At 34.2% G+C, this 27,826-nt stretch overlaps 2 protein-coding genes across 4 annotated transcripts; one reads left to right on the top strand and one right to left on the bottom strand.

The window, feature by feature from the left end:
* Nucleotides 1-340: 340 nt before the first annotated feature.
* Nucleotides 341-4,147, top strand: LOC120078068 (transcription factor BHLH42). The gene is made up of 7 exons (XM_039032265.1): nucleotides 341-544; nucleotides 639-911; nucleotides 1,093-1,189; nucleotides 2,103-2,117; nucleotides 2,225-2,786; nucleotides 2,873-3,702; nucleotides 3,850-4,147. The coding sequence occupies exons 1-7, from the start codon at nucleotides 465-467 to the stop codon at nucleotides 3,934-3,936; spliced, it is 1,944 nt and encodes a 647-aa protein (XP_038888193.1). The 5' UTR covers nucleotides 341-464; the 3' UTR covers nucleotides 3,937-4,147.
* A 234-nt stretch (nucleotides 4,148-4,381) lies between these two features.
* Nucleotides 4,382-13,034, bottom strand: LOC120078069 (preprotein translocase subunit SCY2, chloroplastic). Of its 3 annotated transcripts, none has more exons than XM_039032267.1 (13): nucleotides 12,733-13,034; nucleotides 10,980-11,498; nucleotides 10,761-10,849; nucleotides 9,164-9,243; nucleotides 8,950-9,039; nucleotides 8,467-8,558; nucleotides 7,139-7,222; nucleotides 6,660-6,801; nucleotides 6,188-6,304; nucleotides 5,907-6,036; nucleotides 5,402-5,525; nucleotides 5,174-5,280; nucleotides 4,382-4,908 (listed from the first exon to the last, which is right to left on the bottom strand). In XM_039032267.1, exons 1-13 carry the CDS (start codon nucleotides 12,803-12,805, stop codon nucleotides 4,864-4,866), a joined length of 1,692 nt encoding a protein of 563 aa, XP_038888195.1. In that variant the 5' UTR covers nucleotides 12,806-13,034; the 3' UTR covers nucleotides 4,382-4,863. The 3 variants fall into 3 exon arrangements, with proteins under 3 accessions (XP_038888195.1, XP_038888196.1, XP_038888194.1); XM_039032268.1 differs by having other exon boundaries at nucleotides 4,382-4,912; nucleotides 10,980-11,577; nucleotides 12,733-13,033; XM_039032266.1 differs by having other exon boundaries at nucleotides 4,382-4,912; nucleotides 12,733-13,033.
* Nucleotides 13,035-27,826: the final 14,792 nt, after the last annotated feature.

The raw sequence follows: 27,826 nt of genomic DNA, 5'->3' as shown, positions 1-27,826 counted from the left end.
TGATGGAAGTTTCTTCCACCTCATTGTACACATCACAGTCAGCAAGACTGAGTCATTGGTTGACTGCCTTGTCACCTGCATCAACACAAATATCCCCATTGTATTGAATTGAATAGTGTGTGTATAAATGGAAATGGTATTTATTATTATTATTATTATTATTATTATTATTATGTGAAAGTGATGAGTGATGTGGGAGTGAGAGTTAGTGATAGTTTTAAAACCTGAGACTGAGAGAGGAAAGAAGACAATAAATATATTATATAATATTAAGCTTTTTATTGGTAGAAGCTGAGAGAGAGAGAGCAGCAGCAGTAGCAACAGTCAGTCAAAACCCATCTAGCATTCACTCAAAATTAAACCCACCAACCAACCAACTTTCAAAACCCATTTGTTCATCGGCAAAATATTGAATTATGAAAAGATGAGAATGAAGAAGTGATATATTGAATTTGAATGTATGAATGGAAGGAATGTTGCAGTTTGCTGTTCAATCCGTTGAGTGGACTTATTCTCTCTTCTGGCGCTTCTCTACTCAACAACGGTATCATCTCACCTCATCTATTAATTCTCTCTCTCTACTTTGATATATAATGCAATTTTATTTGTTGCATGTTTTCATTTATAATCAAATTCAGGATGTTGATTTGGGGAAATGGCTTCTACAATGGACCCATCAAGACCACCAAGACCGTCCACCCCGCCGCCGGCGCCACCACCACCACCCAACACCACCAACATTCCGCTTCTCTGTCCCTTCACAGAACTCATCAGCTTACGGATCTCTATAACTCCTTATCCGCCGCCGACACCTGCCGCCCCACCTCCGCCGCCCTCTCTCCCGAGGACTTGACCGAGTCCGAGTGGTTCTATCTGTTGTGTCTCTCTTTCTCTTTTCCTCCGGGGCTCGGGTGAGTAATTAATAACTTAGATTTCGTTTAATAATCATTTGATTTTTTTTTTGCTTGATTTTTCTACTCATGATTATGATTTTAATTTTCCAATGTAAATATTTGAATTCTTAATCAATATCTACGAACAAAAACAAATTATTGAAAACTTTTTCTTTCAATTGGATTTACATATATGCAGATTGCCTGGAAAGGCATATTCGAAGAACAAACATGTGTGGGTTACAGGTGCGAATGAGATTGATAGTAAAATTTTCTCCAGAGCTATTCTTGCTAAGGTATTACTTATCTTTACACAACTACAATTATTTTTCCTCCATTTACATTTTCCTAATTAATTTTTACTTTAATACACAACCTTACAGAAGTACTTAATTGCCCTTTTTTAGTTCTCTTATATATACGTGCACCACAATTTGAATATTTATAATTTAACATATTGTAGAGGCTTTCATTTGCATCTTTTACAACACAATTTCAAAACTCTATACAGATAGATGGCTATGTGATTTGTATGTCTTTCAGAAATTATATACATCAGCTCATCAATTATTAATTATTGTTTTAACATAAAATTTCTTCATTGTATAAATATTAATATCATATTATTCAAGTATAGTCAATTATAAATGCTTTATTGTGATTTTTCACTATTGTCCATATCCACGTTGGAACAGAAATATTAAATTCTTGAGTCATCTTTTTTTTTTATAATGGCAATTCATCGCAATGGACTTGAGAATGACAGTTTATAATTATCCGAAATTGGTTGTTGTTGATGGTGCATGATTTATTAACAATTTTATAAAATGTCATTGATACTCTTACCTTGATTGATTCCATGAATAAAAGAGAAAAAAAGTCATGAAATATAGTTGCGACAGATTTGAAGTGTCATGGAATCTCAGCTTTTTTGTAGTGACAATTTCAAAGATCTGTTAAAATATAACTTTCAAAAGTTAAGAACATTATTGAAACCGATCATAATGCTTAGAAGTATTAATTTAACCTTGATAATAACATGAAGCAATTAACTACTCTCCCATCCATGATCTATCCCCTGGACATATATCTCACCTGTACTACTTTTTATGAACAATGGAACAAAAAGATGGTTGTGTTAAAGATGTTCATTGATATTTCTGTTTGTTTTTGGTGGCAATATGGGATTCCTCATGATTTGATCACCAGAGTGCTGGCATAAAGGTAATTAAAATCCTGCCCATGAAATTAATTCATAAAAAATAAATTGGGTTTTGCAATTAATTATTTTGACAATCTCTCATAACCAAAGTAGAGTGAATGTGATGCAGACAGTGGTTTGCATTCCTGTTATGGATGGTGTGGTTGAACTAGGCACCACAGATAAGGTAAAAGAAGACATGGGCTTCATTCAACACATTAAATCTATATTCGTAGAAACAGAAAAGCAGTGGGAAGCACAAAAACCTGCAGTCTCTGAGCTTTCAACATCCAATTCTGCCACTTCGTTGGAGCATTATTATTATAAGCACTTGTTTTGCAGTACCAACTCAGGCAACAGGAAAGAATTAGAATTAGAAGATGAGATGGATTCAGACAGCTCAACCAGCAACAGCAGCAATAGCAATGCCGCTGGAGGCGGAGGAGGATGTCCTTGTTGGCCAAGTACTGTAGCTGCCGCCGTGACTGCCGGAGAACCAAGCGAGTTAATAATGCAACTTGAACCATCTGAAGACATCCGACTCGGCTCACCTGATGATGCTTCCAACAATTTTCTCCCCAATTTGTCCCACTCACCCCCACCAGACCTCCACACCAATTTTGACTACCATCCAAATCCACATCCACCTTCTAATACCAACGCTACTACTCAACTTCAACTGCCAACCCTAGGTGATTACCAATTACTTTATATTCTTGCTCCTTTGTATATATACTCATACTCCGCTGTTCCTCTCTTGTTTGTTGTTTATATATAGAATACTCTTCGGCAGCAGTGGCATTGATCACGGAGAATCAAGACATCCACTATTCCAACATGCTCTCAGCCATCCTAGATCTAAACCAAAACCACCAGTCGAGCCAGTGGCTAGACTCATCCGCCGGCAGCAACATCACTTTCTCCACCCAATCAGCCTTCTCCAAGTGGACTTGCAATTCAGATTATCTTTATCGTGTTCCGACGGGAACAGCTAGCACATCTCAATGCTTACTCAAGAGCATTTTACATACTATACCCTTCCTTCACAAACATCATCGTGACCACAATCAACCTAGATCTTGTGATGGCCAATGGCGGAATGGGATGCCTCAAGATTTTCTCACCCACTCTGAATTACTGAATGACAAGTTTATCATCCTACGATCCGTTGTACCTTTCGCGACTAAAATGGACAACGCCTCAGTTTTGGGGGATACAGTGAAGTACTTGGAACAACTTCGTCAAAAGATTCAAGATCTAGAAGCTCAGAACCGGGAATTCCATAGTAGGACCAGTTTTCAAGAACTACAGAGGAATGCAGCAGTACCTAGAACCTGTTTCGACAAAAGAAAGCTAAGGATTTTGGAGGGTATTGGGGATGGATGTACAAGGCCCAAGGTGCTTAAGTCGCCTTCACCAATAACTTCACTGGATACCAATTTGCAGGTTTCAATTATCGGAAGTGACGGATTGTTGGAGCTCCAGTGCCCATATAAGGAAGGACTGTTGCTTGATATCTTGCTCATTCTCCAAGGGCTTCGAATTGAGACCACATCAGTAAGTTCATCCGTGAGCAATGGAGTCTTCACAGCTGAGCTACGGGCCAAGGTATACAGTCTAAACAATCAAACCTTCATGCGGCATTACATGCTCCACAAATGCATCTTATTATACCACCAAACGATACATCACATCATATACATTTTCTGGGCATAATTTTCCTAACATTGTGCTGATATGTTGTTCTATGATTAGGTAAAGGAGAATACGGATGGGAAGAAAGCAAGCATTTTGGAGGTAAAGAGCGCAATACAACAAATCATACCCTGTGTTGATACTTGAGCATAGAAAGAAAAAAAAGTAGTGAATATGGGAATTCAAAAGTTCATGGGAGTGGAAGCTTCTGTGTTTTGCTGCCATTCGAGGATTGAAAATCTGCACTTGCGAACCATCAGTTCTCAATAGCTGTTGCACAAAAATAAAATATTAATGAGATAGTTAAATTATGATCTACAAGGAGAAATATGCACACCTTTAAGACACTACTTCCAAATGTGAATGTTTTTGCTGCATGTAATTAGCCTGCATATAGATTATGATGAAATGCAAGATCAAAGTTTGATACATCTTACACTCTACATGCCTATCATATGTGTTTCCATGGTGAGGGTTGAATGATAAATCCATCAGAATAATGGCTCTTTCATACAATTCACAACTTGCATATGCTCAGCAAATTTTTTAATTATAAGCACGATGAACTTAATACCACAAATGGCACTTAATAAATCCAAAAACTGACCGATTGCAGCACTGATGTGGCTATAATCTAATAAATATGTTAAGATTCGTATTACATAATTTTTTTTTATATATACAAAATAGGGAGAAACGGTCAAAATTAGACTCAAGAATAGGATCTTGTAGCTAAACTCGCGATTAGCATCTTGAACATTCCAATGCTTGTGTCCCTTATCCACTAGATGTTTCAAAGACCAGAGGATCAAAATTTTCTTGGTATTTGTATTAGTATACAGTGTTATGGATGGACACGATTCTGAAACTCTGCAGTCCGCAACATTATCAAAGAATTGAGGAAGGGATGAAATGTTCTGTTCTAGTCCAGCTTTCAGCCAGGAGGAACCCAGACAATTATACTTAAAGGAGATTATTGGATCCTTTCAAGGCTCAAATACAGAACTGCTTGGAGCATCAATTGAACTTCTTGTCATACACCATAACGCCTCAAAGCATTGCTTAAACTTGGCATTACGTTATATGCTTGGTAAGATCTTCTGAGTTCAATAATGGAACCTACCTGAACAGTGAACATGCAGCAACTTGAGTTCATCGATAAGATTGGAAATTTTGAACAGTTTATTAATATAATAAATCTACCACATTTTCCTCTAGCAGCTTTTGACATGCGATACATTATTTGTATTTCAATCAAAATACCAATGATCAGTTAGAAAATATTTTACAACTATGAAGTTGCATTGTCTTGGTTAAAACAGGGAGATCCAGTGTCATGGCATTTTCTAATGAAAGTATGATAAGAAAAACATTTTGTACTTACAATGATCAGAACTGATGTAAAACCAATTGCAAAACCAGCGTTAATGCTGCGTAAGTAATGATCAAGAAGAGATGATGTTGTTGCCAAAAAACTCAACAATAGCCCTCCTGTAATTTACCACAATGCAAAAAATAAAAGGAAATATCAACCATCAACCAAAATATGAAAACATTGGTAAGCTGGGAAGGCCGATGTCATTAAAACCACAAATTGAAAGATAAAACATACCCCAAAAGCGTGTTGATGCTTGAATTTTTGTCAGGTACTCTATAGAAGCTTTCCCAGGTTTAATGTTTGGTATCCTCGCTCCCATCTTATTTAAATAGTCTGAAATCTCTTTTGGCAAGTTGGCCTGAACAGGTAAAGGAATGTGTAAGAGTAGACAAACAAATTCGACTATTATAGTTATATTTGACAATATTACATCACATGTGGGGTGGATGGATTTGAGCATACAGGTACAATCTCGAGAAGAAGTAGAGGTAGAGACGTTTTAACCATTGAGCTAGGTTATATGAATACATCATATTGTTCAAAACAATGCATATTGTTCCAGTTGATGTAAATGTACCAAACAGTAAGCTTATGTGAATAACAATAACTCAGTAAAACACCAAAACATTAGGACTACGTCATATATTTAGCCAAAAGAAAATATAAAATTCTAGAAATTGGCAGCATGCAAATGCAATAATCATTTAAAAACCAAAAGACAAGAGGTAAAGAAACTTACAATGTCAAATATATTGAACAAGAATACAAAAACCGCATATATTAAGTAATAAACCCAAGGCTCTGCACCAATAGAACTTTCAGGGTTCAGTATCTCCTTTACATGCTCCCAGAATGTTGAATTTAGGAGGCTGTGTACAAATCTGATGTTAGAAATTGCTTCATTTTTTTTTTAATATAAGGAATTGCATCTTTACCACCACGAGAAAAGTCGATATTTATCACATAAAGAAAATAACTCTAGCCATCATAACGTAACAAGGATATATTTTATATAACAACCTGGCAAGGATACTGGGAAACGCCAAGAGATAAGTGGTCGTGAGAATTGGTTGCATCCCAGCAGGGTTGATATTAAAAGGTATGTAAGGCTCTACTTCAGTGATTGGTGAGTCTTCTCTGGAAAGAAAACAAAATGAAAAGGGGATCGTACAATAGATAATGAACCAAAAAAGATAAAATCGGAAAATTGGATATGAGCTCAAGCATAATACAAAATCCATCTGTTTAAAACATAACCAATGCAAGATACATTGAACAGAGAGGCAAGTGATGAAAGCATGTATGGCCAAAGGAATGAATTTAAACAGACCACATGATATTACTTTATCTTACCCTGACATTGGACAAAAAAAACAAGGGAATCAGTCTCATTCAATACTATGAAACTGCTAACTGCTAGAGGAAACCAAATGCATGGAAGCATTAGACAATGGTAATAGAGAATCTTTTCCCGGAAAAAAATTCAGAGTACCTTGCAGCTGAAGCAAGTTTAAAACCATAATACTGCAGCTTAATTTTCCTGCAACCCTCAGTAACAACAACCGCCCACATTGTAACTACGGTAAAGATACCCAATAAGGCAAAAACGTAAGGCCACCAAAACACAGCATGTCCTGAGATATGTTACATTTTCGAGCAATCAAAAAGCTGAAATATTTACACCCAGATGGAATATAGGAGTTCAGTTGAAAACTAAATTCTGAGACCATGATACTGCTGGCATCCCTAACAATTATCAGCATCATTTTATTTAATTTATAGAGTTTTATATATTTATACTCTCAATTTGTCATATTATTCCTTGTTTCTCCTCAAAAAAATAAAAAATAAAAAATACTATTCCTACAGTCTCATGGCAATATTGACTAGCGTGGGATTTAATGGCTAAAATTAGAATTAATCAACTCCAGTGGGTAGATAACTGTGAAACCATCAAGTTTAATTGCACACCTGACAGCTGAGACAACATTTTGTACAACGTCTCTGTATAGCCCGTCAGTATTCCAACGCATATAATTAGAGAAGAACCTTGACCTGCAACATGCATTATTAGTTAAACAGAGAGAAAGCTGTATACAGAAGTAAGACATTACAAATTTTGTGAACATTAGTTTCAACGATTCTCCCTCAGGGAAGGCATGTAACACTTATGCACAGTTTAGAAGCAATCAAGTAGACTGTAGGAAGAAATTATTATATTTGACAACAAAACAAAACTTGTCTCATTGAACCCACAATGTGATAGAAAATCATCTTACCTTCCCATGTACTTTTTTATTTCTTAAACGAAGATTTGCTTTCAAAAACAAAACAAAGAAAAAGTCCGAACAATACTCCCTGAAACTCAGTGAGCACCAGCACAATCCACATACAAGTCATAAAGCGTCACATGTTTCAATAAATTTATCGAAGGTTGGGACACCATTTAAATCTCACGTGTATTATGTATATATCTATTAAATCATAATGTAATCAAGAAATAAACAATCATATAGCTAGACTATTAAAACAAATTAAATCCCCATCGACTTTGAGAGCACTCAATAGTTAAAGAGTTGTAAGAGAATTTTAACTGCTTTTAGTGTTTAATAATACTTAGTCCAAATTAATTCATTTAAAATACATTTGATTTGCAAGCTTTGTCTAGTTAGTAACTTTAAAAATTAGCTCCCTCAAAAACTAGGAACCTCTTGCTAAAAAAAAATTAAATTGAATGCATATAAGATTTTAAATAATTTTAACTGTATGGTCATTTTAGTCATCATAGCTAAATCATAACAATCTAGTATTAATCTACCCAACATTATTACTTGTCTTTTATTGCTATCTTCTTTAGCTTATTCACTTTGTATCCTATGTATCATCTGGTAAGGTTCATTTGTCAGATGCTCGATATATGGCTGTCTCAAATCAGCGGTCTCCTCAATTAGTTTCCCCTTTCTACACAAATTGAAGTTCACCAAACACAAATTTATTGCATTGTCCACTTCCAACTAAATTTTCTAAAAACTTAGTCGATAACAATTATTTTAACCACCACAACAATCCTAAATTAAGCCTAAAATAGTTGAATACTGATGCACCACCCAACTGACATAAAAAAAAATGTAAAACCCAACATTTGAATTCATTTAAATGGGTTGAATCTTTCAAATATCTCTCTCCTTTTTATGGGAATCTCTCAAGTATCTTCATCTTGAACCATAAATAATGAAGAAAAGCACAAAACAATGAGTCAAGTGATTGAAATTAAGTGAGAGAAAGAAGGAGTGGCCTACCAAATCCAGACTCTGAGATTGTATCACAAATCCATGTCATTGTCATGGCACCACAAACCAATAAGAAAGAAGTTACCATCACATGCTTAACTCTACAAAAAAAATAATAAAATAAGAAGAAGAAGAAGAAGAAGAAGAATAAACCCCTTTATGTACCATGCAACCTTCACTCTCTACCCCTTTAAGATTTAACCTCTCTCTTTTTAAGATGCAACCTCATTTTTCTGAATAAAAGTATCTGAACCAACAATTATCATAAAAATAAACATGAGAATCTTAAGTATTACATGAAAGCAAAAACCAGATTTGAAGTTGGAAGGAGAAATGAATATGCAACATGCACCGATGTATAGATAATGCAGATTATTACTACGGAAAAGGAACTTTTCCTTCAATGTCTAAATTGAGACTAATTCTAATCCTATATACTGCTCAGAATCCCAAAATAATATTCAAACTGATATTCTTCTAGCTAAAATTTACCTGTGATTAGCTGCATAGATAGAGTATGGAAGTGAGTAACAAGATAGTATTAAAGCCTCCAATATCGCAAAACCAAGTGACATCCACCATCTGATGTTACATGGTGATGTTTGTATGAATTCCATCCAAAACAAAGGAAGAAATGAGCATAAGTCAATTACAAAATAAATTTAAAAAATGCAGATCAATGGTTGGAATGAAGTATCAGACATACATATAACTCTTGATCTTCTCATGACCATCCAAGCCTTCTTTTCTCAGCTTTACTAAAGAGGGTAAAATGTGACAAAGTACCTGTGTATCAACTTTCGAAAAGTTAAGCATTGAACGTAGTCACCGGGGGGATATGTGTCCCCCCTCAACTTATCATATTTTGTTTTTTAATATAAAATTTAAGTAATATTTAATAATATATATTTAAAAAAAAAAACCAACTTTCTTCCTGAAACCAGAATGTGGTCTGGCGGTAAAGGGGACACATGTTGATGCTGCAGAAATTAAATATTTTGTACTTTTAGAACTTTTTGCTATAAAGTATAAATATTTTTAAATATTTTTTTATATTTAAAAAGGCTTCTTTGGGTTTTCTTAAAAAAAAAAAGACCCTTAACTTAAATTTTCTAGCCAGTACCTCAGCAAAAATTTAAAAGAAAAAATCAGCAAAAAAAAATTATTATAGATATTTTTTTCAACATAAATTTTCACACTCAAATCTCAACAACATTCTATTGAAAATGTATCGTTAACTTTTTCTTTACCTAATTTTCAGATTTTTATTAGGAAAATTATTTTAAGTGACAAAACTGCTAAAAATATTTACAATTGTCGAAAATAGCATATTAACCTAGGGACTGTTTCGTAATTTCTTGTACCCTAGGGCTTCCCATTGTCTATTTATTTGGCCTATTCTCTTGTACCTATGTTAGTTTGCTTACTGCCAGTGCAAACACCTTTTTATATCTGAGCACATACCTCTTCTTGGAGTGTTTTACACAATTTGTAATAGTCACACACAGACAGCATTCTCATTCTTTTTTAGAACGTTAGTCCCTAAACTATGAGATTTGTGTCTAATTGTTTATTTGATCCCTTAATTCTTAAAAATGTCTAATAGGTCTCTAGACTTTCAATTTTATATCTATTAGATCCCCAAACTTTTAATTTCGTGTCTTCAGTCCCCAAAAAAATCAAAATTTAAAAAAAAAAAATTTATCTAATATAAATTTGAATTTTATGTCCAAGGAAACCTAAACTTTGATTTGTTGAGTAGATCCATGAATTTAAAATATATATATATATATATAAAAGTTCTAGAACTACGCTTGTAATTTTGAAGTGTAAAGACCAAATAGACACCAAGCTCAAAATTAAGGGACTAAATTTGTAATTTAATCACATTGTTATTAAGAATAGTGGCTAACTAATGTCTAAAGATTGAAGTCATCTTATACAAGAAGTTAATGTTCACAGTCTCATGGCTCATATAAAGAAGCGTTTGTAATTCTAAAAAAAATAAATAAGCCACCGGTTAGAGCACACTAAAACAAAAGAATAAAAAGGAAACAAAAATAATAGTTATTCAAACATAGTTTAGGGTTCTTTACTCCTTAAAAATTTTAACCTTCAATATTGTCTTCAATGAGTAGACGTGAATTAGAACTTTCTCATTACTGCAAGTTTCTGAATATTTCGCAGCCAAGTTTCTCTAAAGGGAACAAGCCCTTCAATATTCTTAAATGCCTTCTACTTTGAGTATGTTCTCTACATCTATATCAAGACATTGAAGATAGATATGAAGAAAAATGTTAAACCTGCATGATGATTGATGCTATAATCTGAGGACTGATACCTAGCTGGAAAAAAGACATTTTCATCTCCGTAGTAAAATCACCAAGTTCATCTGCCACAAACATTAATATGAGAAAAAGATGGTCAACATCGCCTAAGTATAAAGTCTGAAATTAAATTCTGCAACAAAAGGAATATATAACGTAGATAACTCATGCATGTATAGAATTTTATGAACTCACCAACAGATCCAGAAACAAAGCTAAGGTAATCTTGTGGTATCAACCTCCTATCAAACCCAGGAAGAGGAATGAAGTATCCAACACGACTTATTACAATTAGCACTGCTGTTACAAACAACCTTCGTCGTATTTCACTTTTAAAAAATGATTCAGCAGCATTGTTGAGAACAGAACGAAGGCGTACAAGATTCAAGAATCTATTTCTGAACATTTTAGATTTAGGTTTCCAGATATCAAAGTTAGTGGCATTGGGAGAAGTGAGAAAAGCATCCCCATCATTCGATTCCTGTGAAAAAGTTTGAAGGTCTAGACACTGCTCAGATGTTGCCTTGACATTCATGCGGCTGCTTTGGCACTGATTTGACAAACAATCAGATGACTTTTGGTTCACTTTAGAGACCAAAGGCCTATTCAGTAACACATTATTTCTTCCCTTGAATTTCAGAGGGTTGAAATTAATCACAGTGGCAGATCTACCAAACTTGAAATGACAGAATTGGACGTCATAAGATGCAGCAACTGTATGAATGAAAGCAGCCAAGTGAGGCCATATTACACGTGTTTTATGCAAAATATTATTTTGTAGCAAAGCAAACTCCTACAGTCAGCAGAAGAATCAATTAGACATAAATTATATATTAGTAGAGCAATTTTAATCCTGGGAGAAAAATGAATGTCTGCCTGTGTTCAATAATGGAAATAAGTTTTCAGTTGATCCTAACCCGAAGAAGAAAATATCAAACAAATCCATGGTGGTGAGGTGAGAAATCATCCTACTATCCTAGGCGCACAACCAAATAGTAAATTGATGGTTGGTCACCTCATCAAAGTATACTGTTAGCATCTGGAAGCATTTCTTATATAAAAAGGAAAACATGAAATAGATTTTCCCATTCAAACCTAAGATATCTGAACATTATGAAAAGAGACATAGATGAACTCAGACAAGCTGGTTTCTCACACTCGATTAATCACATTTACACAGCCACTCAACTGAGAGAGAAAAAATTAGACAAGAGACATTTCTGTTAAACCAGGTACCTAATAAGTCAAAAAGTAATATATTTTGTCTAATATTATCAGAAAATTTTCAAACATAATGTCATGTCATCTGCTTGGATTCGGCTTTTCTTCATTACAGTTTTCTTCTCTCTTATAACAGTTGTGCTATCTTTAGAAATCATTATTTTCCAATCATTTGTAATTGTTAGTAAAACTATTTATTCCTTCAGCCAAGAGTAGCAGGCCACAGATTGTCTATCCCAGGACTCCTCTGTAAATCTACTACACTATAAATAATATCCCAAGTAGCCACCCTCCATTGAGCTGAGAACTATTTCTTAACACTGTTTAGCATTCATTGACTTGGTACCATAACATCACAGGCAAACACCCTCATCATTTCTCATATTCTTCTCACAATAACCACTGAAAACCCCAACACCAGCAAGACGCCTGAATCTAGCTCTTCTAGCCTACTACTACATGAGATTGATGAGATTCCAACTCATTCCCAACTTACTGTTAAGGACTCCATGGAGTAAAAACAATTAAAGATTAACAACGAAGAAAAGTGGTTCAAGTACAAGCCCCATACTTCATTGCTACATGAAAGATAATTATGCTAGTAATTTCACCTACAAGCTACTTCAACAGGGAAACAAACACGCAGAGGATAACAATATAATTTAACCATTTGTACTTCTTCCTATATAATATAGTCTTCCCGTGAAACGAAATTCAGGAGGCTTACCTAGAAACTTTGAAGGTATAGTAGGGAACGGAGCGGGACGTAGAAGACGAGTGCAGTGAGGCGTTGTTTCCATGGCGGGATTTTGGAATTGCGCCAACTGAGTGCGAGGCTTAGTTCGGGAGGCGTGCAGTCAGCCGGAGATGGCCGTGTGGGTCTCGCCAAAGCTGGACGTGTGGTTCTCGCCGAAGCTGGTCGTGTGGTCTCGCCGGAGAAGAAAAGCAAAATGATGGTGAAGGCGCAGATAAAAAAGGGAGATGAAAGGAAAATTTCACAAAATCACCAAAAACCCAAAACCTTTTCCATCAATCACCTATTTCTAAAAATATTTCTACCACGGACCTTTTACCCATGCGAAATACCAAAATTACCCCCAATTTCTAAAATTTCTCAAACCGCACCGTATTTCCTCTTCTTTCAATGATTTCTTCCGCTGCATTCAATACAACACCAACATTCCACCAAAACATTTATTCCAAACTAATATTCTACCAATAGCATTTAATAACATTGGTATGAAGAGAATGGAAGGTCACTCTCAGTATTCACTTTCTTTCGAACTCCCCACGAAATTCTCTCATTGTTCTCTCGTAGCTTTCTTTTAGAGTTCAGTCCAACATCTTTGTTGATCGCTTTCATCGTCAAATTCAGAAACGAATAGAATGCAAGTGATATTCTACGATTTCTTGTTCCAAATCGCTTTCATAATAAGTGCCGTTTAGCATTCAATGAACGATCTATAGTAATATATACACAATCGTATAAACAATCGTTCATAAATTACTAGACAATCGTTCGTTACAATATAGACGATCGTTCATAAATTACAATATAATCGTATATTAGGTTATACACCATCATTTAGTAAATTATAAACAATCGTGTAGTAATTTATCAAAAATCGTATAGTAATTTATAAACGATCGTGTAAACATTTATAAACGATCGCTTAGTAATGTATAAACGGTCGTTCACTTATTAATGATTTACTTATCTCATTGTAGATCAATGACGCTACTTCGCATCTTTGTACAATTTGGTGGGGATTGGGATGAGTCCGGAAGAAATTAGGTTGATGGTCATATGAAAGGTCTGAAAGTCAGAAATGATATAACAGTCAGTGAATTAGTGAGTATGATGCACCAACGACTGAATATCGATCCGGATATGTTTGATATACACATCAAATGTTACTACAATTTATTAGACCCAGCTCCCCCAATTGATATAATCAATGATGAAAGATCTTAGCTTTTTTTAGAAGATAGTGATGCATCTCGGATGTCGTTATTTGTATCAGTTACACCTTACAAAAGTCATGGAGTACACACAGACAATATGTACCAGCATTGCAATTCAACCGATCAACTCATTTCAATCAATCATGCAATCATTCTGACACGCAATGTTGTTAGGGCATATGGCGAGGCACTTAAGCTTGTAAATCCAGGTACGATGGCAATAACAACATGCGCTTTCAGAATTATAGATGGTGAGAACGATGCATCATGGACTGGTTCATGACTCATTTGAAGGCTTCAATAGGAGACGTTCCCAATTTAGTGATTATATCAGATCATCACATCTCAATTGCAAAGTCCTACTATAATTGAGTCCTCTCTTCCCAAGAGAGGGTGTGGTCACTATGTTCAAGACCCGAAATCAGCCATTAAGGGAGCAATGTATCTACTAACCCCTGTTCGGGGAAAGAGTGAATTTCGTCTTGTATAGTTGAGTTCCCAGCTCCCCAATCAGACGAATCCCCAAAATGGTAGGCTTGTTGAGTTGGCATTTTGACCACTCTCACCCATACAAATCAAAGGACCGCCCTCATGAGCAAGAGTTCCCAACTCACTCAGGATTAAGGTCATGTCACCTATGGTTATCCTAGTGAAATGTAAGTCTCAAGTATGAATGGCATTATATAAAGAGACTAATCATTTCGTGCTTCGGTCTATACAAACTTTTTGTATAGGATAACCCTACTCATATGTCTCCACAAGAATGGTCAAGATCAAATCATTTGTAGCACTTTACAACACTTGTAACATCTACAAAGCTGGTCATATCCGTAGTGTCACAATGATAAGATATCCCTCTTTTATCCTTATACTATAGACCATTTAGGTTATTACTTAAGGCATGATCCATTTGTATGTCTCTACATACATGCTTAAGTTACATAAAATAACCTCGGATCTTAGTTTATTGGATTGAGTAAAAGCTTATAAAATAACACTTATTTTATTAATAACAATATGTTTAATGTTTACAAATTACGAGACTACCAGGAGATTAGGACACCAATCCCAACAGTTAGGTGTTGGAGAAGTTTGTAGTCCTAAAGATTGTCCATATCCATGTTCAGTATCAAATTGTGAGGTACATCTAGGTTCACTGTTCTTACCAAACCAAGTTTCACTTCGGTCATCCCCCAAGTTACATGACTCAATATGATCATCAAGTGAAGATATGGTATTGTTGATAAGCAAATTATTAATAAGTGAACGATCATTTATACATTAATATGTGATCGTTTATAAATGTTTATACGATTGTTTATAAATTACTATACGATTGTTGATAAATTACTATGCAATCGTTTATAATTTACTAAATGATCGTGTATAAATTACTACATGCTCGTATTGTAATTTATGAAGGATCGTCTATATTGTAACGAACGATCGTCTAGTAATTTATGAACGATCGTTTATATTGTAATGAATGATTGTGTATATATTACTATACGATTGTTCATTTAATGCTAAACGACACTTATTATGAAAGCGATATGGGACAAGAAATCGTAAAATATTACTTATATTCTATTCGTTTCTGAATCTAATGATGAAAGCAATCAACGAAGATGTTGGACTGAAACTCTGAGAGAAAACTACGAGAGAATAATGAGAGAATTTCGTGGGAAGTACAACAGAAAGTGAATAGTGAGAGTGATCTTCCATTCTCTTCATAACAATGTTATTCAATGTTATTGGTAGAATATTAGTTGGGAATAAATATTTTTGTGGAATGTTGGTGTTGTATTGAATGCACATTGAATGAAGGGTGGAAGAAATCGTTGAAGGAAGAAGAAATGTGGTATAGTTTGAGGAGTTTTAAAAACTTGGGATAATTTTAGAATTTCGCATGAGCAAATTATCGGTGATAGAAAAGTTTTTAGGAAGAAGTCATTGATATAAAAGTTTTTGGATTTTGGATCATTTATTGAAATTTTTTCGAATTAATTAAATGGTAATTAAGCTATATTACAAATATATATGCATACAGATATAGTGGGCTATCCTCCTCAGATTTTCTGGATCTTTGAATCATTATTTTTAATTAGGACTCGCTTCTTTCAAAAGAAAACTTGAGAGTCAATTATACGTACCTTTCTTATGTGATTTTTAATTTCAAATTTATAAAATATGGCGTCTCATAAAATCTCGAAAAAGCTGAAAATCCTCGTGCATGTCAGATTTTTTACACAGAATTAAAGATACTGATGGTGAAGTGATAGGCTGGCACTGAGATGCTTAAATATTTTCAAACATTATCAATATATTCTTCAAATTATTTAGTATTATATATAATTAAATTAAAATAAATTAAAACCCAAAAATGATTCAAGTGTTGTGTTGAATGTTGGGATTGTGTTATAAAGCTAAGATCCTTTTAGAACCCTTTGGATCACCAACTACAAGTTGGACGGTAACTCACTCCATATTTGATAGTAGTGATGCGTACAACTATTTATAATCTACAATTAAATATAGTAAATATGATTTAAAATCTTATTTATTATAGTATTTATTATTTCTCACTCGTTCTCTCTTCTATTTATTATTTTATACCCAAACAAAAATAGTTTATATCTCATACATAGATTATTATAATCCAAATTAAAATAGTTTACCTTTTAAATATTAATAATTGTAATTTATTGACTATAATAACAAATTTTACTAAAATAACTAACTCAGTCTCTCCAACACTTTGTAAATTATAAATATGAGAGCACTTGATTGGCCTCCTCCCTCCATGACACAATATATGGGCTCTGTGACATTAATTCCCAAAACACCAACAACACAAACTATATATTACTCATACATCCATATATATCATACTTTTGCTGTGAGTGAGTTGGAGAATATAATAATAATGTTTTCATGTCTACCTTTTGTAGCCATTTTCAAAACTTCACACATGACCACCTTACCCTATTGCTAGCTCAGAACTTATCTCAACCATTATTATTTATACAACACATCATATCCAAAATTTCTAATTAAATTATGCGATATTATTTTTATTAAATAGAACAAACTTTGATGAATAGTAATTTTTCAAATTAATTAGAATGTTTTTTTTTTAACAATATCTATAAACTTAAGTGACAGAAATTAGATTACTTGACGTTTTTCCAATGTCAACGTCAAGTAAAGGATATAAACTATTCGTGTCAAGTATAGTGTGATAATTTGACTCCGAAAAAACGTCAAGTAATATGTTTCTTGATACAATTTTCGTGTCAAGAAAGATAATACACTTGACATTGGTGGTATGTCAAATTTATTCGAGTGTCAAGTATAGTGTGACGTTTTTTATGTATCAAGTATATGTCTTTTTGTTTTTAAATTAAATACCCCAATCGATATTCTCATTTTCTGCCTTGTATTCCAACAATACAATTACATCAAATAAATAAACATTATACATTTAAGATATATCAACTCAATATATTCACTAAAAATCCATATGTTCAACTATGAACACTCCTCACAAATTACAACAATATTTCTCTTTCACATGTATATGCACAAAATAAAATCTCAACTATTGCTTTTGTATACAAAACTCAACTTTTAATAAATATAAAAGTGAAAAATTATTTAATAAATAACCTCTCACCAAAGTACATTATTTAATCTATACATTGAGCGTTAAAGTCTAAAGATCGAGAACTCAAGGTCAGACAAACCATGTTTAAGTAAGTCAACCTGCAAAATAGTATAAAGGGCGATAACTAGTTGACAAGTGATATATAAAGGGAGGAGGAATAAGATTAGATTGGTGAGATGGAATGTGGACCAAAGTGTGTGGGTGTGTAGAGAGATAGCAGGTAATGGGAATAAGTAGTAGTTATGATGATTTCATGTAGGTATGTGGAGTACTACTTGGAGAGAAGTGGACAATAAGGTTGTACCATAAAACCAATCCTACCACGCTTCATGTATACACATATATATTCTTCCTCAAATCCTCAATCCTTATCTTGTTCCGATGGCTACAACAAAATTGATGACACAAGAGTGTATAATCAAGTTAGAAGAAATAAGAGAAAAAAAATGTCATAAAAGTTTTTAAAAATGGAGATTTTTCATATTTTAAAAAATTTACGACATTTTTTCAATGTCACTAATCTATGACTATTATTGACGGTCGCAAGTCCATATAGAAAATAAAATAAAACCTAATTGTGTGTGTTATAATGTATATATGATTACCAAATCGAAGGGAAGCAACAAATCTAGGTCGAGACCAAAAGATTTATGGTTAGTAAATAATTAGAGACGAGAGATGATAACTTGTAGAAATACAAGTTATTGTTCTCTCAAAATTGGAATAAGTAGGATTTTTAGTGATGTAAATGAAAGAACCGGTGAAGGTCCTGAGCGGAAGCGGAGATTGATCCAAAATCCCAAATTTTACAAAAAATTATGCATTTAATTAAAATTACAACATGCTAATTATCATTTAAGAAAATAGATAAGAAGAATTTCTAAACCTTGAAGATCCAATCTTCACATATGATTCCTCTTCTCCAAAAAGTCAAGTACTCGAAACCCTAATTGGCTACCACCAATAAGAACCTCTTGTATTCTCGGTAGGAAAAGAGAATATCCAAGGAGTTTTGTAGGCTCTTAGGTTTTTTGAAGAGAGGGAAATTTGATAGGAGAATTGGAGAGGATGAGAGTTCTTTTCTAGAAAACCAAATTTTTGCAGAGAGGTATTCTATAAGGTCTCAATCTCTGTATTTTGTGAAGAAAAGTACAACCCATAACTACTACCATCAGTCATGTAGTGAGTTGAGAGAAAATAAAGGAGGCCTCCATTAATTCAAATAAAAATTAAAATAAAATAAATTAATTTAAATTTAAATAAAACTAACTTAATATATATAATATATATATATATATATATATATATATATATGACATTAAACATATAACATATAGTTTTACTTCTCTCATCAATGTTATTTAATATAAATCTCATTTATATTAAATTTAATTATATGAATCCAATTCACATAATTAATATTTGAATCATATTCAAATATTTATTTCCTCTCAAATAAACTTTATATTATAATGTAGCAAATACATTATAGTAATTATATCATATATAATTAAATTAAATTAATAATATCACATATAATTATTCTCTCAGTTAATTTGAACAATTCAAATTAATCCAAACTTGATTCTCATTTAATCCCTGTTGAACTATAGAGGGATCCCATGGATCTATAGCGTGAAGTTTCAATGGTAATTGAATAATTAATTAAACTCATTTAATTAAATTATTCAACATCCATTAACTGTTGGGCACTACATTAAAGACCGACAGCTGCACTTTTCGCACTACAGATATATTTCTATGTCCATTGGATATAACCAGTCAATAGTGCAATGACCCTTCACAAATTTCTCGTAAGTACAACTAAGCCAAAATTACCTTTTTGCCCTTGTAGTTACATCTAACTCCTTAAGTACCACTGATCCTTCTAATGAACAATAATCATAATCCAACTATGACCAAACCCCTCTCAGGCCAGGAGAGGGTATGACACCACATTGTTTAAGCTCCAAAATCAGCCTTAATGAGAGCAATTTATCTACTTACCCTGACCTCGAGGAAGGAGTGAATTCCGTCTTGTGTAGTTGTGTTCCCAACTCCCCAACAGAAAAATCCCCAAAATGGTAGGCTTGTTAAGTCGGCAATCTGACCACTCTCATCCATATAAATCAAAATACCGCCTTCATAGGCAACAGTTCAAAACTCATTCAGGATTCAGATCATGTCACCTATGGTCATCCTGGTGAAACGTAAGTCTCAATTATGATTGTCATATATAATAAGATTATCATTTTGTGGTCCTGTCTTACAAACTCCTTTTTATAGAATAACCCCGCTCACATATCTCCATATGAATGATTAGGATCATACCATTTATGGTACTTTACAACATTGTAACATCTATAAAGCGAGCAATATTCGTAGTGTCACCAGGATAAGATATCCAACCTTATCCATCTACTACAGACCATTTAGGTTATCACTTAAACATGATTCATCTGTATGTCTCTATATGCATGTTTAAGCTACAAAAGATAACCTTGGATATTAGTTTATTGGTTGTGGGTTTAATGCTACTAAATTTCAAATAAAAAATCTCATATTTTATTAAATAAATAAAATGTTTGTACAATAAAATTACAAACTATATGACTCTACGAGATTTAGGGCATCGACCCCAATAGTAAACGCATTCATTGCAAAGGAAAACATATGAAATTCTACATATGTGATAAACTCGTACAAAGTATCCTTTTAAGTAAAAGTTGCTTCACTAACGCACCTTAATGCAGGAATTAGAAAAATATGTCAAGTGTTGCAGACGAAGTTAACGCAATGGGTATGCATCCGAGACTACTCGACGCATGATAGATTCATTTGGCGTGTGCATTTTATGTCAAATCACAACTTATAGGTATGGGCATCTGACTGACAGTGTCTGATTGAATCAGAGTGGCAAGTGGCTATCTCAGGGTATGGAATTTAATGCAATCACATCATCAAGTAGTTGAGAGATTGTTTATATAAGGAGAAGTCACCTACAAGAAGGAGAGTTAGACAGTTATAATTTAGAACATAGACAGCCAATAGTTAGAACTTTTCATCTCTATCGATAGCAAGCAAGGAGCAAGGGGGACGATCACCATTTTTCCATCGTTGATAAAGAGGTGTTGTCGAAGAGAAGCTTGAGAGAGATATCTTCTTCAACTCCTCTACCAAGTTGGTCATAGTAAGCATTAAAAAAAGCCAAAGAGGACAAGAGATTGAACTTTGCGGCTTGACTTCTTCCTTTTTACTTTGCATTTCCATCCACTATTTCATTCAATTTAACTAAGATTGTTTGTATTAACACTTATTATCTTTAATTCAATCTTATTTTCGACCATTATTCACTTTTCCATCTGTTTACTTTCAAAGTTGTTTGTGTTTGTGAACTTTTTAGCTTGTTGAATGCATGTAATTTGTTGCTTGAATCTTCAGTAGATTGAAGTAAAATAGCGGTTAAGTCACTTAAGATAGTAGTTTAACTGCTGAACGTATCAAGTCAGGGCATAAAGTAATTTTAGAGATAGAATTGCTCATGTCTTTCATCTGTTCCTTGTAACTAACACATGCACCCTAAAGATAGGATTATGTATGGCATTCGCATCAAGAGATGTTGAAGATAACATGAACTAAAGAACAGATTTCCAATGCATAGCAAATACACTTGCATAGTAAACAAACATCTGTACCATCTCCATTCCATTATTATTGTGCTCATATAGGCTTATTTTCCTACTAGGAAATCAAAGCATACTATTTACACTTAAAGCCATTCATCCACGGATACCTTTTTACTTCTTAGAACTCATATTCCTCTTGCATACATGCCATTAGCTTAGAGTAAATAACCAACACCTAAAAGATATTAATTGGCGTGATTACCCGGAAACGATGCCATTTTTTACAGGCCTTAGACTTACATCGTTAATAAGTCTCAAATTTGTTCAAAAAAAAATTTGTATATACCGAACTATTCCTATTACTATTAAAATGTAACAATAGTGGTAAGTACAGGATCAAACCATAGAGAAACAAAGAATTAATTTCCTTTAAATTAAAATTGACTTTGGAAAAACAGTAAAAAGGGGATTTTGGTTTTTAGTTGACGTTTGAAAAATGCAAGAAAGATAAATTGCAAGGGATAAATGTAATAGTAATTGGCTCATCTAGTTCTCGGATCAAGTAACCATTCAATGTAATTTAAATCATCGATTTCTGCCAATTAATCATGTCATCAAATTATGCATACATAACTACCTAATTGATGTGAATTAACTAATCTCTAAAAAGGCTGACAATCAATTAATTTGAAATCAATCAAGTGTCCTAATTAATAATTAAGACTAGAAAGACCATGCCTAACTAACCTACATGTTCCTAGATTCAGTTGGGTTCTTTGCAGCCATAAAGAACTAGAAACACATGCATTAAGCTTTAGGATTCAACTATGTCGATTAACTGTTAGGAAAAGCCATGTTTAATTAACAAAATATTCTTCAAATCCAAATTAAACACGCAATGCAAAGATCCAAGGTCAGCCTATAAACCTAAGCATACACATTTAATCAATGCTACCAGGGTAAACTCAAAGCATGGACGATCTACTAGGATACGTGTGAGCTCGAGATTAACTAGCGGTAAAAATTGCAATCTTGATAGAGGCATCAATCCAACACACAAATGCAATTCGAAATCAAGATTCAAAGAAAACACAATTATGAATTAAAACATAAAATTAGGCAGAAAACTCAATAATTTACATTAATGCTCAATCCAATACCTAGATAGAAAGATTACCTCATCGATTCATAGACAAACCAACGAGATACGATCCAATACATGTTCTTAATCCAAAACCAAACTAAAAACTATCCTAATGATACTGAAAATAAAGAGAGAAAGGAAGAAAACAGAGCCTCTCTTCAGCTTCCATCGAAATTCAGCCTATCCCCATCAATTTTTGGCTCTCTCTCTAACCTAAATCATAAGAATTGCATTTATAGAAAAAGGGACAGTGTCGCGATGCTGTGTGAAGCGTTGCAACGTTGTTGCAACTGGTCTCGAGCGTCAGGCACAGAAGTCCAACGCTAGGCTGATACTCACTTGTGTGCGCGTGATGGTTTCTCCACCTTCAACATCGTAGCATTGCAATGCTACCCATTCTATCTTACAATGTTAGGCGATCATCAGGCTAATGCAAATCACGAGTGTCGCGACGTTGAAGCAGGGGCATTTTGGTCTTTTTTTATTCCTTTGAAGTCTGGATGCTCAAATCACCTCCAAATTGCTTCAAATTAACCTCGTTCAACTCAAAATCGTCAATTCTACCTCTCGATTGCTCGGTACCTACAAAAATAGAAAAATAAACACATAAAATCCAATAACGTGCTCGAATTAAGCTAGGAATAATAGCTCTTTTATAGAGCTATCAAACACCCTCAACTTAATTCTTGCTCGCCCCGAGCAAGGCAGAAACACACAATAAAAAAACATAAGATAATCAAAGATATGTTAACTCTAGATGCAAAGTTGTTACTCCAACCTCGATAGTAAAAAGGAATGAAATTTGTAATTAATCAAGAACAAAAATCAATTATGATCAATCGAAGAAGCACAAATTTAAGAATGGTTCTTACTCTATTCATGCATGAGTGAGCCTAGAGTTTTGCTAATTAAGTTTGCACAACCCAATAAAGTTTTGAAAGGTCCTCATCCCGTTTTTCCCCTACTTTGGTTCGGTTGTCAACCTCGAACATACCACACTTGCAAAAAGAGGGCAACGCTTAGACAAGGATGCCTAAACACATACATACAATACATAAAGGACATTTATTTTACCTAGAGAGTTAGCTTTCACACCCAACAACCAAGAATCTATCCACTCTTTTCTCGTGGGGCCCTAACTATTTTTTTTATAGGCACATCGACTAATGCCTCTTTTTTTTATTCTGCATTTTTTCTTATTCACAGTAGGCCCTATTTTATCCACTTTGTCTAGTTTTGCTCTACAAGCATGGTTACTCCTAAGTCAAAGGTGGACCTTTTGGGGTGATAACAGAAGTACAAACTAGATAACCCAATTCTAAGCATCAAGACTTTTAATTTTGCAAAATAAATGACTTAAGGATGCATGAGAGATAAGTTTTTTTTTTTAAATTTGGGCTAAAATCATGATCATGTTTTCCTAAAGTTCTTTCATGCAAATTTCATCACAAGAAGAGTGCATCATAAACTATCATGATAATAACATAGCAAACGAGCAAACAAAGCAAATAAGCACACAACATAGTATTGGGGTTGATGCCCTAAATCTTGTAAGGTCCTGTAGTTTGTAAACACTTGTATGAACAAACATTCCGTGATTTATTATAAATGATATTTTCACATTGTTTATAAAATATTTTATGTTTTAGTTGCATTAACCACAAATCAATAAACTAAGATCTATGGTATCGTTGTGATACCTTATCCTGGTGACACTATAAGTATGGCCCGCTTAAACATGTATGTGAAGACATACAAGTAGATCGTGCTTTAAGTGATAACCTAAATGGTCTGTAGTATATGGATAAGGTTGCCTTATCCATGGTGACACTACAAGTATGGCCCGCTTTGTAGGTGTTACAAATGTTGTAAGGTGCTACAAATGATCTGATCCTGATCATTCATGTATTAGACATGCGAGCGGGATATTCTATACAAAGGAGTTTGTATAAGACCGGACCACAAAATTTTTATTCTCGTTATATAACGCCGTTCATAATTGAGACCTTCATTTCACTAGGATGACCATAGATAACATGATTTTAATCCTGAGTGAGTTGTGAATTCCTGCCTATGAGGGTGGTCCTTTGATTTGCATGGGTGAGTGGCCAGATCACTGACTCAACAAGCCTATCATTTTGGGGATCCATCTGATTGGGGAATTAGAAACTCAGCTACACAGGATGGAATTCACTCATTCCCCAATGCAGGGGTAAATAGATAAATTACTCCCTTAAGGGTTGATCTCGAGTCTTGAACAATGTGGTGCCATACCCTCTTTTGGCCCGAGAGGGGTTTAGTCATAGTGGGACTATGATCTATTATTCATTAGAAGAATCAATGGTACTTAAGGAGTTAGATGTAACTACAGGGGCAAAACGGTAAATTGTCCCAGCTGTACTTACGAGAGATTTGTGAAGGGTCATTGTACTGTTGATTGGTTATATCCAATGGACACAGAAATATATCAGTAGTGCGAAGAATGCAGCTGTCGGTCTTTAGTGAAGTGCTCGACAGTTAATGGATGGTGGATAATGTGATTAAAGAGTTTAATCATTATTCATGTACCATTGGAGCTTCAAGCTACAGGTCCATAAGATCCCTTTGGTAGCTCAATGGATTTAAGTTGAGAATCAATTTTTGGGTTAATTTGAAATGTTCAAGTTAATAAGAGGGAATTTGATTATATATGTTATAATTAAATTAATTAAATTATATATGATTTAATTGATATAATGTATTTGATACATTATTGTTTGATTGAAGAAACTAATATTTGAATATGATTCAAATATATTTTCTATGAATAAGATTTATAGTCATTAAATTTAATATAAATATGACTTATATTAAATGCAATAAAATAGAGAAAAAGAACTATGGTTTATACATTGTATATGATACAATATTAAAACTATAGGTTATAAATATAATTGATGAGTTAGTTATCATATTTATTTATATTTATTAATTATTTGATAATTAAATTCATTTTCTCAATAACCACTCTTAGTGGGTAGTTATTTAGTTTTATGGCAAATTTGGAATAAAAATGATTTTTTATTTCAAAATCCAATATACAACTTATGTGATAAGCAATCGAGTAAGAGAGTCTTACTATACAATCACTTGAAAGCCTAAACGATCGAGTAGGAAGTCTATGCGATAGACTGGTTTTTTCTACACGATAGTGTTGTTGCCTATACATTCATCTTCCTCCTAAACTTCAATCTTCCCCTCTAACCAAAATAAGCAAGAGCCCACCGCTCCTGGATTTTCACACTGAGAATACTAAGGTATCTAAATGGTTGTGTCTGGTTAGTTCGAGGATTGAGTTGCTACTTGTTGCTAATCGAGGGAGATCGTCTTGTTTGACGTGTTGGTGAATGATCGAGGGATTATCTTGAAGAACGATTCTTCAAAGGTTAATATCTTATCCTTTATTTTTCATTTCGAAAGCATGCTGTAATTTAAGATTTGTGCATAATCTATTCTGTATGATTGTAAATGTATAAGTTCATTAACAATGAAGTTTGGACGATCCACTTCCACTCAAAGGTCCTCTATAATTAGAGTTCTTTCAATTGATATCAGAGCCAGGTTGTGTTCTGATTTCCAAATTCCATTGTTGTATTGAATTTCGTTTACAATTTTGGTGGGTTTTAACTTTCTGCAATGCTTTAAGTGTTAAGTGTTTGTAGATGTTTTGGGATAATTGTCTTTGTTTAATGCTTTCATTTACTTTTACAAAAGTCAATTTGTAAGGGCCCCTGCATTTTTGGGCATAATAACTTGCAATCGAGTTTGTATTCATTTGTGTTTTTTGAGTCATTCGTGAAGAAGCTTCAGACACAAAGAGTTGTTGTTCGCTTCGATGGAGAAGAAGAAACGATGGTCGTATCAAGTAGCTCAAGCTAGACGATCGTTTAGATTTGGTTATGTGTTTATGTAGAAATGTTCTACTCAATCGTGTAGCATTTGCTAAACAATCGCATAGCTAATGCTACACGATCGTGTAAAGAGTTCACTCGATCGTGTTGCGTTGGCCACATGATTACATAAACGCTCGAGGGTAAACGATCCCATAGTATTTGATTCTCGATGCTAGATGCGAGGAAATTAACTTGGTACTTAATTGAAAAAAATGTCACTTTATGATGACAGAAAGAATTGTTCTTAGGCATAAGGCTTCCAAAGCAAGGTTGGAAGTGGATGAAGCCAAGATTGATCTAATTGCAAAATTGCTCGCACCCGCGAACGTTAAGGACCTGAAGAGCTTTTTAGGCCATGCAGGCTTTTATAGAAGGTTTGTAAAAGGACTTACCCAAATCACACGTCTACGGAGCACATTATTAGAAGTGAACATGCCTTATGTATTCGATGAAGATTGCCAGTAGGCGTTTGAGACTTTAAGGTATGTGTTAATGAAGACCCGGATTATAAGCACTTTAGGTATAAGATTGTTCCTATCTCTATTAAACAATAACTCACATTGCTTAATGCGAGCAACCACTTACCCTCTCGAACAGTTAGTTGTTACTGATTTTACTCATAGACAAGCGTTGCATCGGCCTATAGACGGGTGTTGTTACAGCTTCACACTAAGAAAATAAGGTTTTCTCACACAATCACGCAACGCACACCTCTCGGTGGTTTGCTACATGCTTCATATCTCTAATCCATATGACTAAGTATGCGATACTCTAGCAATCTCACTAAGTGATGCCATGAAAGTTAAAGATGTTAAGCAAAGAAGATGAAATGGAATCGAAGGACACATAGAAATGTATTGAACACAAAATGTATTAATTCCTTAATCCCAAAATGTAGTGTGATACAATATGAGAAAAGAAGAGAAAATGAAATGACCAACTGGAAGTAATGACTTTCTTCCAGTGGATGTGTGTCAAGGCTGCCGGTGGTGCTATGGATGGGCGAAGGAGCTAACTCTCTCGAGATCTAGCTACGGTCGAAGGTTCCGGTCGTCACTCGGAATGGATAAAGGAGGTGAAGAACTCTCAGGCTTCTTCTCACGCATTTGTTTGGATCACAAGGACCCGCCCTAGGCGAACCTCAGGCGAAAACTTTGGATGATTTGAAATTCTGCTCATCGGCTTCTTTATATAAAGCCTGGATCATCGACAGCATTAATGGACTGCTCTGATTCTGAAATCCGACGCATTTAGTCCTTTCTGAATCTCTGTTGCTAACGGCGTGGTAAGTGAAATGTCAACATCATCTTTTGCTTTTCTCGAGATCTATATTGATGCATTCATTCCCCAACCTTGCGTTGATCCCATTAGTATGCGTTATCGTGTAGCCACAATCATGCAGTGACCGCATTCGTTTAATACTGCAACTCTACACGATGATCGCAATCGCTTTGATGAGTGCAACTCCCATGCGCTGGATGCTTGCG

The sequence above is a fragment of the Benincasa hispida genome, chromosome 5 (genome assembly GCF_009727055.1).
Source record: "Benincasa hispida cultivar B227 chromosome 5, ASM972705v1, whole genome shotgun sequence".
In the NCBI taxonomy this organism is placed as follows: Eukaryota; Viridiplantae; Streptophyta; class Magnoliopsida; order Cucurbitales; family Cucurbitaceae; genus Benincasa; species Benincasa hispida.
The sequence above is the reverse complement of the archived record's forward strand: the minus strand, read 5'-3'. Positions and strand labels throughout refer to the sequence as shown.